The sequence below is a fragment of the Phoca vitulina genome, unplaced genomic scaffold, assembly GCF_004348235.1.
Source record: "Phoca vitulina isolate PV1807 unplaced genomic scaffold, GSC_HSeal_1.0 scaffold19, whole genome shotgun sequence".
Classification (NCBI taxonomy): domain Eukaryota; kingdom Metazoa; phylum Chordata; class Mammalia; order Carnivora; family Phocidae; genus Phoca; species Phoca vitulina.
The window spans coordinates 32,976,941-32,989,169 of record NW_022589722.1 but is presented as its reverse complement, the minus strand read 5'-3'; the positions used below and the strand labels follow the sequence as shown (position 1 = coordinate 32,989,169).

Genomic DNA, 12,229 nt, shown 5'->3' with positions numbered 1-12,229 from the left:
CCTCCTTTCCCAGCCGCGCGGGAGACATCCGGGGCTCCTGTCCCTCGCGCATCGCCCCTTCGCGGCCCGGGCCCGACAGGCTCCAGAGGCTCAGGTGAGACGCAGGATGTGTGTTCGCTCTCAGGGCCCCTGTCGCCCGTGCGGCGGCTGCCCCTGGCTCGACCGTACTTCTGAACCAGCCCCAGGTGGGGGCAACGGGACCCCCCCGCCTGCCACCATGAGAGGCAGCTGGGGCACCTCCTGCTCAGAGCCCACGTCCCCGCCGGTGAGCTGGCCTCACTGGGCCCCAGCCCCACGAGCAGGACGAGGCTGTGCCGAGCGCCACCCCCCATGGGTGGCCTGGTCCACCCCATGGAACCTTCTTGCTCACACATCCGCTCGATGGTGCCAAATCTTGCTCCCCTGTGTCTCTGAGGTGCCCCGGCCCCATCGCTGGCCCCAAGAATGGAGAGAGGGCAACCCGGGTCTCAGCTCTGCCCCCCACCCCCGGCTGTGAATACACAGCCTGAGGAAGGTTCCAGACCTGGCCTGTGGAGCAGGAAGCCTCTTCTCCAAGGGGTCCCGGTCCCCGTCGACGCACTCACTGCCCCGCACCCCCAGGCCACGGTGGGTGGTGCTGACGTGCTGCGTGGACTAAGGCCCCTCGTCTCTGGGGTCCCGGCCACTTCCCAGAGTGCAACAGACAGAAACCATCTGACCCCCGAGAGCGTGACCGTGAGGAGCCTCCTGCGAATCTGCGTGACCACGGCCTCTGGTGAGGCGGCGTGCGCCACGTCCGCGGGCTCCTGGGCGTCAGGGCTGGGGGAGGCCGGCCGGCCCCCGGCTGCACGGTCTGGGCTTCACGTGCCCGCCGTCTTTAGAAATGCCCCCCTTTCCACATCGGAACCCCAAGATGAAGACGGAAGCAAAGACCGAACGCTGACCGGTTCGGCAAACGCATTTCTATTAACAACAACACGCTACTTTTGATGACAGCGACGTCTGAGAGGCTCGCGGTCTGTAAGGCGGCAACGGCCGTGTCTCACAAAACCCAGACGGGCTGGGACGGACTCGAAAGGCCACCGGCCGCCCACCCACTCCAATGTCCCGGACGCTTTCCGAGGTAAGCTCTGCTCTTAGTTTGGGGAGCTCCCGCCCCACATGGGTGGCTAGAAAACGTCGGGGGTTCCCTAACAAGCCTGCTCCCAGGTCTGGAGAACTTTGCATGGCGTCCGTGTGGTGTGGCCGGACGGGACAGCGGGGTTCCCCTGGTGCTAGGCCGTGTTTTCATGACGCCACCGACGGGTTCAACCAGATGCCACCCTGGCCGGTTCTCCAGCAGGGAGCCCAAGGTCGTGATGGCCACACAGAGCATTCCTCCAGCCAGCAAAGCCCCCCCCCCACCCGAAAGAAGCCAGTGACGAAGGGAAACACAATGAGTGCACGGAAGCCCACGGAAGGCCCCGCGTGGCTCCCGCGGCCAGCGTGCTTCTGTCACCTGCATGCAGCAGCCGAGGTATGTAAATTAGCCTCAATTAATTAACACGAGTCCTATACAAGCCATTAAAGGTATTTAGCTCTATCTGGGGATGTGCTATCAGGTAATGGATACTACAGGAGAAAAATAATTCGAAAATAGAGCCAAAGTGCTTTTTTGAAAGAGAGGCCACTCATGTGAGTCCAGCGGCATTTAAGACAGCTTCCAAGGCATTAGCATTTCAACTGTGAAAAAAGATCACACAGTGGAAGCGCTCCACAGAGCGGCTCAACCCCACCCCCCCGTGGAACCCCGAAGCTTCAAGGTTACGGGAGTGCTTACATCAACTTTCCTTTTAATCAAACCAATCTGAGCAGGTGTTGCAAAGACAGCAAATGCATTTCTCCCCAACTCTGTCCCGACTGTCGATAGGAGACTGTGGCCCTCGGCACACAGCTCTGAGCCACCTCATGCCCCACCAGGTGGACCGAGCCAGGTGGAGCCCTCTATCCTCCCTCATCCAATGGGCTTTCAGAGTACCTAAGCGAACTCGGCGCCGGCCGCCGGCCTGGCTGCTCCTGAACCTCAAGCAAACCCGCAGAAGCGAGGGAATGAGAAACCAGCCCTCCGGGCGGTCAGCAAGGTTGCATGCACAGACTGGCCCCGCCCCTTGAAGTTCAAGACACGAAGACAAGGTAGGTGGGACTGGGTGGGATCCTCTGGGGGAAGGGCTGTCCCTGCAGCGGCCCACGAGGGGGCCGGCAGCCCTGCTTCCACGGCTGAGCACGTGGGCCTGGGACCCAGCGTGGGAGCCGAGGGAAGACGGGCCAGGCTCACCCTCCTGCTCATGTCTGCAGCTCCAGGGCAGAGAAAGGAGACCCCCAGGCTCCCCCGCTCTGTCTGGGTCCCCGTTGCCCCGTCAGGGCCACGACATCACCTCCCCCAGGGGCACCACTCCCAGCGTGCAGGCCCAGTGACCGTTCAGGACCTGCTGACCATCGGTTCGATTTGCCAGGGCCCGGGAGGCCCCCCAGCTCAGCAGCGAGTGTTCACCTGCCCCTGCAACGTGAGAAAGGCATCGGCCTGGCTCCGGCAGAGCCCCTGTGCTTGCCACGCAACCTTCCTGCCCCCGAACGCCTCCCGCACCCCAAGATGATCCCCTCAGGGGCAAAAACAGGGGGTCACCAGAGCTCTGTCCTCTGCGAAGCTGCCGTGTCCACCTGTACCCCACGTCTGCTCCCACCCTTCCCCGGGCATCCCAGGCACCCCTTCCCTGGAGAGATGAGCCTGGACCAGAGGGCATTCAGGAGGCAAGCGGGCGCCAGAGCCCTCCTTGTTCCAGCGGCTTCTCCTGAGCACATCGAGCTGCAGGAACTTGCATCAGGGGCCGTCGGTGGATGTGAGCCCGAGTGTAGAAAGTGCACAGAGAACGGCAAGGGGCCAGGGGCCAGGGTCTGCTCGTCGCTGGTACAGGAGCCAGGCCCAGGCACATGGGAGGCCACACGGGCTCCACAGCGCTGCTCCTGCCCTGGGGGGTGAGCCAGGTCCTGCAGGGCGGGCAGGGAGAGCACCGGGAGGAAGGCAGAGCTGCCCAGGCAGGGGTGAGGCAGGCTCACAACCCGGGGTCGCAGTGGCTGGGACATCTGGCGGGTGGGGGCAAGGATGGGGTGTGGCCCGGAGGGGCTGGCAGAGGAGGTGGGGACCAAATGCCCCGGAGGGCTTGACTGGCTGGTCTGGAGGCCGCGGGCTCTAGGCGGAGGCCATGGGGGCAGAGTGACAGTGCGCCCTAAGGAAGGAGCTTCGGCAGCCAGTGGGACAGGATGGTGAGTCCAGACCTTCTGGGCGTGCCCCTGCCGGGACCCCAAGCATGCGCCCCCGTTTCTCCTCCTCATTCTCCCCTTCCAGGGTGAACAGCAAACACGCCTGGCAAGAGCCACCCCCTGGGCGGTACCGCAGGACCCGGGTGCACCCCCTGGCCTCCCCCGGCCGGGTCTGCAAGGCAGGGAGCCCCGAAGCGGCTGTGGCAGATTTCACTGTGATACGGGGGACGTCAGTCAGGGCAGGGACCGAAGGAAGGTGGGACTCAGCTCCCAAGGAACGTTACTACAAGCCACATCCCAGATGACTCACTTCTCAATCAGCCACCGCGTTATGGGAAGAGCCTGTCATGCCCGCTGCATGTCAAGGAATGCTTTGACAAGGTTTACTCTCCAGCTCAGCCAGGGCGGAAGTGGGCACAGCACCGGGGCCGCGGGCTCCCCTAGGCGGGGAGGGTCCCGTGCACAGCCTGTGTGCTCAGGGATATCGGGTCATCGATGTGCAGGGAGCTGACTCTGCACCAGGTGACCCGACTGACCCAGCCCTTGTTTGAAAGCACACTAGCGCTGTTTGTCCAGCAATGTTCCTACTTCATCATGTGAACTACAGGTGAAATCCCACTGGCCCTTCAGCCCACAGAGCTAAAGCAGAGAGCAAACAACGGTCCCCGTAACGTGGTGTTGGGGCTGGGGGGGTGGGGCGGGCAGGGTCCAGGAGAGCCTGCCCCGCAATCTTCGGCCTCCATGTCTGACCCTGCGGCCCAGGGGATTCAGCTCTGCTCTTACTGTGATAAATTCCCGGCCTGGCACAGTGATGAGCACCATCAGCTCTGGGAGGGAAACTGAGGCCCCCAAAGGGAAGCTACAGCATGTGTCCGTGTTGTTTGTAGACATGTACGTGTGCACACCTGTGTGCGCAGACACAGCGCAGAGGGGTGGGGCAGGGGGAGTGGCCGGCCGCGGGAGGGGGCCTCCAGTCACGCCATCGCCCACTCCTGATGGGCCACACCTGTGGATCCTGTCCCGCAGGTTGAGAACGTCCTTAGGAAAAGCCAACCTTGACCTTCTTTGTCTTACCAAATAGGGGGTCTCCCAGGATGGCTGACTGGGCAGGTTCGTCTCAGGACACAGTCTGAGGGGGACAAGCGATGTGCACGCTGGGTCTGGGGGCCGCAGGGAGGCCCGCACGCACGCGTGTGTGTGTGTGTGTGCGCGTTTGCAGGAGTGCTGTCTGATGCACCAGAACGCACATTTCGCGGGGCTGCCCCCACATAAACAGCAGCACCCCCATGCGTGTGAGCTAAGTGACTTCTCCGTGCCACCCCATAGGCAGTTCGGGGACTAGGGAGGGAGGGTTCATTTTCCCCCTGAAAGGAAGGGAGGAAGAATGTCAGGAAGATGGTGCTGGCAATGCTGAAGTCCTGAGTCACACGGGGCATCCTGGTGGGTGGTGGGTCTGCGGGCTCCGCCGGACCCCGGGCGCCACTCTCCCTGCGGGGCGCTCCTGGGGCCCAGCCAAGGCCCAGCGACAAGGCAGCAAGAGGGGCAAGCTGGAGCCCCCCCAGGGTAGCAGCCCCCGGCTTCCCTCAGAAGGACTGAAATTAAGGCATTTCTAGGCAGCCAAAGGTCCTGCCAGTGGCAGAACTTTCTGGAGGGAAAGGCACTTAGGAGGTTTGTTCCACTGAGCTCTAGGCAGAAATCTCTGAATCACGCCTAGGGACTGGAGGGTCCCTTGGAGAGGCGGGTAATTAAGTAAGTGGGTCGGTGACAGGGAGGGTGGATGGGCTCCCGGGTCACCGCAGGATCGGGAGTGAGTCTACTGCCTCCAAATGGCCTGATCCCCACCAGCCACATGTGGAGAAGCTACAACGCAGACAACAGACTGCGAGCAGCGGGTGAGCCCCGCGCGGGTTCCCAGCTCTGGAAAACAGACGCGCGGGGAAACGTGCGGAGACACCTCCTCTCCAAGCAGACAGCCTTTCCAACAGTCTGGGCTCGGCTGGGAAGGGCCGGGAAGTGCCGGATGAGCAGAGAGAAGTCAGGCCGGGTGCACCTGCTGGGGAAGGCGCGGGGGCTGAACACCCTCCACCCCGTGAGCGCTGGGCCCCAGGACAAACCAGGAAATACCAGCGCAGGCGGGTTGAGTGGGGACCCCCGAAATAGAGCAGGGGTCTCGGCCTGCCGGCGAGGGTCAGGGCTCCTGCCCAACACCCCACAGGCCCGGAGACCACCCTGCCCCGCGTCCACAGTGCTGAGGGGAGAAACCCTGAACCACAGCGTACAAGGGACACCTGTTCAAGGTGCAGAGGGGGTTGGAGGCAAAGCCCGCGCCCAGTGGAGGAGGGGAGGGTCACGGGAGCGCTTCCGGCAACGTGCAACCCACCAGGGATGCTTTACAAAATACGGAGCATTTCGTCAGCGTTCCACACAGTCTCCCTCTCTTTCCCCACCCTTTTAAATCCCTTTGATCACTTCTAACACTTGAGAAACAGATCGATCCTCAGGGATCCAGCCAGTCCTTTTCCAGACTTCTCTCCAGCCCCGCCCCCAGCCTTCGGCCCCGCCCCCAGCCTTCGGCCACGCCTCCAGGCCGTGGCCCACCCTCGCATACCCTCAGCCAGGCCTCCAGCCCCGCCCGAGTCACCGCGCACCGTTCAGGGAGCCGGGATCAGTGCGTGTTTGCCCCGAGAATCAGGCGGTCGACCGTGTAGTGGCCACAAGTCACGCCCAGGGCTCAGAGCCTGAAACAGGAGGAAGCGAGCATCCAGGTGAACGCGCGCTGCACTGGGGAGGGGGTGAGGCAGTGTGTTCAGGGGAGGCTTCCTGGAGGAGGAGGCTCTGTAGCGCTGGGGACAGCACCGCTCCAGCTCAGGGTTGCTGCCCGCATTCAGCAGCACTGCGGGGTGTTTGAAGGGACCTGGCAGGCCGTGAGCGGAACAGGCGGTGAACTAGACAGACCCGGGGGCACACACACCGCCTTCCTGGGAGGGGACGCCCCACGGTGGAGGGAAGGTCCAGCCTTGGGAGGCCCGGAGGGACCTGAGCACGGGGGGAGCGCTCACCGATGGGGAGGAGAGGGTGCAGCGCTTTCACTCAACGGGGGGCCACAGGTGGGGTCTCAGGACGGCCAGCCTGTAGGCAGAGGCAGCCCCGAGGACAATGCTGATGTGCGGGCTGGGGTCACGGCAATGAAGGCGGACCTGGAGGACAGCAAGGTGCATTTCGGAGAAAGACTGTACACGCGGGCTAGGCACGGGACCGCCGGTGCAGAGGCCCTGCTGAAGGGAAAGAGAAGACTGCGGGGCACAAAGGGGATTCGGGGCCAGACCCTGGGCCACGCCTGATGGGCGCCTGCCATTCCGGGGTTGAGACTGGCTGTGACAGAGGGTGGCGGTCCCACCACAACAGCGGTCCGGGCCTCCCAAGGCTGGACCTCCCCCAGCACTGCGTGTCCCCTGCCGCACTGGCCCTGCTTTGTGCTGGCCGTCAGGCCCCCGCTGGAATCCAGGCCCAGGGGGCCACCAGCACAGCCACCTCCCCTTCCCAGGGGCCTAATTCCTAGTTACCTGAATCCACTGGAGACTAAGTCTCCACAGATGCCTGGGGCCGGCCCTCGGCCACTCCTGCCTCCCTCAACAGATGTGGAAGGAAAGCCAGGTGCCGGTGCGGGGGCCCCCGGGCCAGTCCCTCCACGGGAGGCTGGCCCACAGCAGGAGACCGCCAGCTCCGGGGGACGAGAGCTCTCTCCCAGGGAGACTCTCGCTAAGCGGCCACCGTCCCATCAGGCCCAGGCCGCCATTCTCCAGGACGCCGCTGGAGTGGCGCGGGGCCAGGGCCTCCCCAGGGCCGCGGGGAGCAGGGCATTCCGGAGGAGTCCTGCTCGCCTAGTTGCAGACAGAAGTGCTTGCACACTCGACCCTGGCAGCCATTTTAATAAGTGCAGGTTACAAAGCCTCCGGAGCCCTCCACCACTTTTGCCAGGGTGGAGAGAGGAGAACAGCCGCCCCGATGTGCGGCCGGCTGCTTGGTGTTTCTGGAAAGCCCGGCCAGCCAGCAAGTCTGTGCTGCCCGCCCGGAGTCTCAGTCCGCACTCCTGGGCCGGGTCTGGGAAGCTGTGGACCAGAGTACGAAAGGCAGCAGCCTCCCCTACGGGAGCTGGGGGCACTCCGTGGGGCTCTGGGGTGGGGGGCTCCAGTGCCGAGGGATGCCCTGCAGAAGCCACCGGGCTCTGGGGTCACCCTGGCGCCCCAAACTCCAGCTCCCAGGGTCTGTGCACGGTGAGCAAGGCAGAATTTTGGAAGGGACACCACCAGATTCTGTTAGCCTCCTGACAGCCACGGACAGCCCCCCACCCCAAAGAAAAGACAACGGGCAGGCCCACAGGCCCTCGCCCTCCCTGCAGCTCTCACTCCACAACAGTCCAGGCCCCCACAAGCAGGAGACCCTCAATCTCCTCCCCATCTCTCGGCCATCACCCACGGCGCTCTGGGTGACAGGTGGCATTCTGTAGAGGTCATTAACTCCAGAGCACCACATTTTAATGCAGAAAGGAGCCCTTCTCAATCGGCGCAGCTGCGAAGCTATATAAAGAAATGGGGATTTTAATGTTTTGCTTTTCTTCCCTTTTCTAGTGCCACATTATCATAACATTTCCCTATAATTACGCCCATAAAAGTCACCTGAAAATACTTCATGCCACAAAAGTTGATCTACACACGTCATTCCGTGGATGTCGAGTGGCGAGTCCCGAGCAGGATCTTCCAGGGTGGGATTCAGCCAGGAGCCCGGTGCCGAGCAGACCAGGCAAGCCCACGGGGGACGCAGCCCCCTTTTTGGGATCTGCCGTCCTCTGTCCTCACTGGCAAGAGAGATGTTGTAGACAGTCCTGGAAGGCTGTGGGCTGCCCTCTTCACAACACTATTCCCCAGAACCCTTTCCCTGGGGGTCTGTGCTCAGGAGGATGCTTCCATGGACAAAACCCTCTTACCTCGTTGATGCTTGGGCATCCAGCTCAGCAAATACAAATCCCACAAACAGAGGGTGACTTATCTTTATGAAGCTGAAAGAACCAACACCACATCCTCTCCAGCCAGAAAGTCATCAAAAAAAATAAAACATAAAAAACCACAGGAGAAAAGGAAAAAAAAAAAAGAGCCCAAGATGAGAGAGAAACCTCTGAATGGCATCACTTCATTAAGCCCAGTATTTTCAAATTTACCTCTCCAAGAACTCCAGAAATAAAATTTGAACAGCAGGAAAGTAGCATATTCTAATCTCTCCTAACTATGCAATAAATTATATTTATAAAGAAAATGCAACAGCAGAGAGCCCATGCTCGGTTAGTATTCTAATGGATTAAACACAATTCAGAAGTTGTTGGTAACTTCTCATCGTTGCAGCCGAGGATGTGAGATTTAACTCAAAGCCACAAGTCAGTTTTGATGGGTTCAATTGGGAAAAAAACTCCATGTCAGAAAGATTTACATGCTGGGCATGTCTGTCCGCCAAGCCGTTCCCAGTGGGGACAGCACAGAGCTATCCACCTTCGGACTAAATACTGCACACAAGTGTCCAAGTCAAGGCTCGGCGTCCCACGACACGACATCCCACTAGCTCATCGTGGTCCCCATCCCCCTCGCTGGTGGGGGAGCCCCGGTGCTGTAAGCCAGCGAGGAAGGACGACCACATCCTCAGGGACGGACACCCCAACACAGTCACACCCCTCTGGTGGTCCCAGAGCGGTCCCAACTCCTTCTGAGAACCACATCCATCCAAGCCAAGCCCTCTGCTCTAGATATGCCGAGGGGCTGACGGCAGACACCAGCTCCTTCTAAGACACAGAGTTCCCCAGGCAAGATGAAGGAGTTCCAACCTTCTCCTCCAAGCTCATCATCCCAAAACCAACGAGGCGCCAGCCCTGCCATCAACAGGACGTCCACGGGCCACCGAGTGTGCGTTTGGAGAAAGCCATCGAGGGCCCCCTTCTCTCTCCGCTTTTCCTGGCAATTCTTCCCCAGTGGGAGAAAAATGACAAGACTGTCACTATAGCAACTAACCTAATTGGTGGACTGCAGGTCTCTCTCCAGCCAGAGGGTGGAGCCCATCTCCTTAACTATGAGTCTCAGCTGACTGGGCCCCGGAACAGAACATCCCCTAACCGAAAACCAGGCCAAGAAATAATCCAGTTTTCCTTACGCCGCGCCAGAAAGTGAACACCTTATGTGCTGCAGAGAAATGCTCAGATTTAATAGGGAGGATAATTCAATCCTGTATGATACTTATCAGTTTCCCTAATTAATATGATACAAATATATCTGCTCCGTAACACAAAAACATTTTGGATAATAAAAATCCTGACTGATAACAAAAACAATTTACAAACAAGGATGCTAACTATTCTTATTCATCTCAGATATATTGGAAAAGAGAATGGAAATCATAAGAACGGTTTCATTTGCATTTTATTTGCTTTATCAATTCTAAAAAAAAAAAGTTTTTTTTTCCTGCAGGACTGCTGTTCCATGCTATAAATTATTATTATGTCTATTTTGTATTTTAGTAAAATGTTTTAATTTCTCCAAGTGCATTTCCGGTGAAATGGGGTGTGTCTGAAAACGTCTTATCTTACTGTCAATTACTCCATTACGTGGAAATGGCAACCACCATGAAAACGTGGTTAACCCAAGCTTTCATTATTAACGATTTCTGCTCTTCTGAATCAGACATTTTACCAAATGTCCTTGTCCCGGTGGAAGATTTGTTTCTAGAACACCAGGGAGGCTGCTAAGGGCGGGCTGAGTGCGCGGGCGGGGACCTCGGGTTTCATGGTGTTTCTGGGCGGCCAGGAGGCTGCTCTCTGGCCTGGACCTGGGCAGGCAGCAGTCCTGGGAGGGCGTGAGTGTGGGGGTGACGTGCAGGTGCAGGGGTGGGGAGCGCACCGACAAGGCAGGAGCCAGGGAGGCCCAGGCTGGCCGTGGGGGTGTGGAGTGTTGAAACCACCGCCAGTGTGTCCTGTACTTAACCATCAGCGGTTGCTCTTTTCCTCACCTGAAGGGCTGCTTCCCCGCCCAGCTGCTGTCCTGGGTTCGCACCTGGGACCCACCGACCTGTCGCCAGTGCCGGCCAAGGACAGCATCCCGGGGGACGCTCAGGGAGCTAGTCCCCTTCCCAACACTGCCGAATGAGCCCCCTCTGCCCCCATGCCACCAGGAAGAGCATTCAAATGGCACCCAGGCAGTACCGGGACTTCATCTATAATCAGCCCTTTGCACATCACCAAGGAACCCTGTGAACGCAGCCGGAGGGCCGGGATGGCCGCGGGAGCCCCAGCCCCGGCCCCCGCAGACCGCCCCGCGAGTGTGGAGGTGCCTGGCTGCGCAGTTCGGGTCACGACCCCGCTGGGGGCCTTCCCGACTCGCGCCCCCTCCCCACGCGGGGCGCCAGCCGTCGCCTGCAGTTGTGGGCAATGCACAACGGGGCTGAAAGAAGTAGGGCCATGCCCGCTCCCGCCCGGGTCTCCCTCGCGGTTCCGGCGGGCTGGGCTGTCCCAGGACTCGGGGACCGCGCCGCCGCCTGGGTCCCCGTGGTCCGCTGTGGGCTCGTTCGGGAGGCCCCGGAGGGTTCGGACTGCGAGCCGTGAGGCCGGGACTTCGAGGTGGTGGCGCGGAAGCCAGGCGCGGCGCTGGCCTCTTTTTTTTTTTTTTTTTTTTTAAGAATCCATATTTTTCCATCACCTCCCGCGCCCATGGCAGTTCTCCATGACAGGTGTTCCTCAGCGCCCGTCCTCTCCTCCCGCTAGGACGGGAAGGGACCAGGAGCCTGTGCCAGGCGGCCGGCCGGGGAACGGCGCAGCCCGCGCCATCCCAGCCCCCTGGCCACTCCCCGCCACCCTGTCGGACGGCGAGCGTGCGCCCGGAGCACTGACCACCCACCCACCCCCGCCGCGGCCCGAGGCTGCCCCGGGACTCCGACAACCCCTCCTTCACCCAGCGCCCCCACTCACCCCGGCCGCCCCCGAGCCTGTCCCTGTCCCCGGCCCCCGCACCCACCCCAGCCCCGAACCCGCGGCCCCGCACCAGATCAGCAGGGTCAGCGGCTCAGGTCCCCCGACACGGCTCCAGAAATGCCCGCGGCGGCGGCGGCGGCGGGCCCTCTCCATACCCCACCCCTCACTTCTCTTTTTTAGAAAGCGCCCGGCGAGTCGGCTTCCCCGGCAGGCAGAGGCTCCAGCCACGCGTCCGAGCCCGAGCTCCGCTCCCGCCGGAGGCACCCCGCTCCTGGCTCGGCCGCCGCGTCGCCCCTCGTCCCCGGCGGGAGTGTCGCCCGCGGGAAGCGCTGGGCAGGGCGCTCCGCCGACATCCCCAGCGGTGCGGCCCGCCGGCCCCCGACCTGCCGCCGCCTCCGGAGCGCGCGGCTCGGCTCGGCCCGCCGGCCTGGGCCGGGAGCGGCGGCAGCACACCGGGCAGCCCCGGGCATCGCCGCGCCACCCGGGGCCTGGCGCCCGGGCCCTGCCCCGGAGTCGGGGCGGGAGGCTCGGCGGCGGCGCCCGCTTCCGAAGTGCCCGAGCGCCGGGAGCCCCGCCGGCCCCTCTCCCTCCTGGCCCAGGCGTTGGCGGCGGGACCCGGGGACGGCGCACCGCGAACTGGCAACTCCGCACCGACTCCTGGCGGCCGCCGGGGCCGGGGCCCCGACCAGAGCTGGGGACGGGGGCCGGGGGCCGGGGCGGGGGGGAGGGCCGGGGGCCGCGGCTGGAGGGCCGTGCGGGGGCCCGGGCGCGCGATACTCACTGCAGTAGGCGATGAGCAGGCTGGCCAGGATCATGAACGCCCAAAAAGTTGAGGACATGCTGGGCAGGGCGGTCGCATCTTGCCGGCTGCTGGTTCTGGGCGATGGCGCCATTGAAGCCGCGGCGCCCGCGCGGGGGGCAGCAGCGCGTCTCAGCAGCCGGCCCTGCCCG

General features: G+C 62.1%; 1 protein-coding gene across 4 annotated transcripts in view; it reads right to left on the bottom strand.

The window, feature by feature from the left end:
* The window catches only part of TAFA5 (TAFA chemokine like family member 5), a 193,727-nt gene extending 181,504 nt beyond the window's left edge, over nucleotides 1-12,223 (bottom strand). For 3 of the 4 annotated variants that reach the window (XM_032416137.1, XM_032416139.1, XM_032416140.1), the window contains exon 1: nucleotides 12,060-12,223. In XM_032416137.1, coding sequence (XP_032272028.1) covers nucleotides 12,060-12,171 — 112 coding nt within the window. In that variant the 5' untranslated portion in view covers nucleotides 12,172-12,223. Of the gene's footprint in view, nucleotides 1-7,952; nucleotides 9,721-12,059 lie in introns of those variants that run through there. The other variant, XM_032416141.1, reaches the window with a different exon arrangement.
* Between the last annotated feature and the right edge of the window lie 6 nt (nucleotides 12,224-12,229).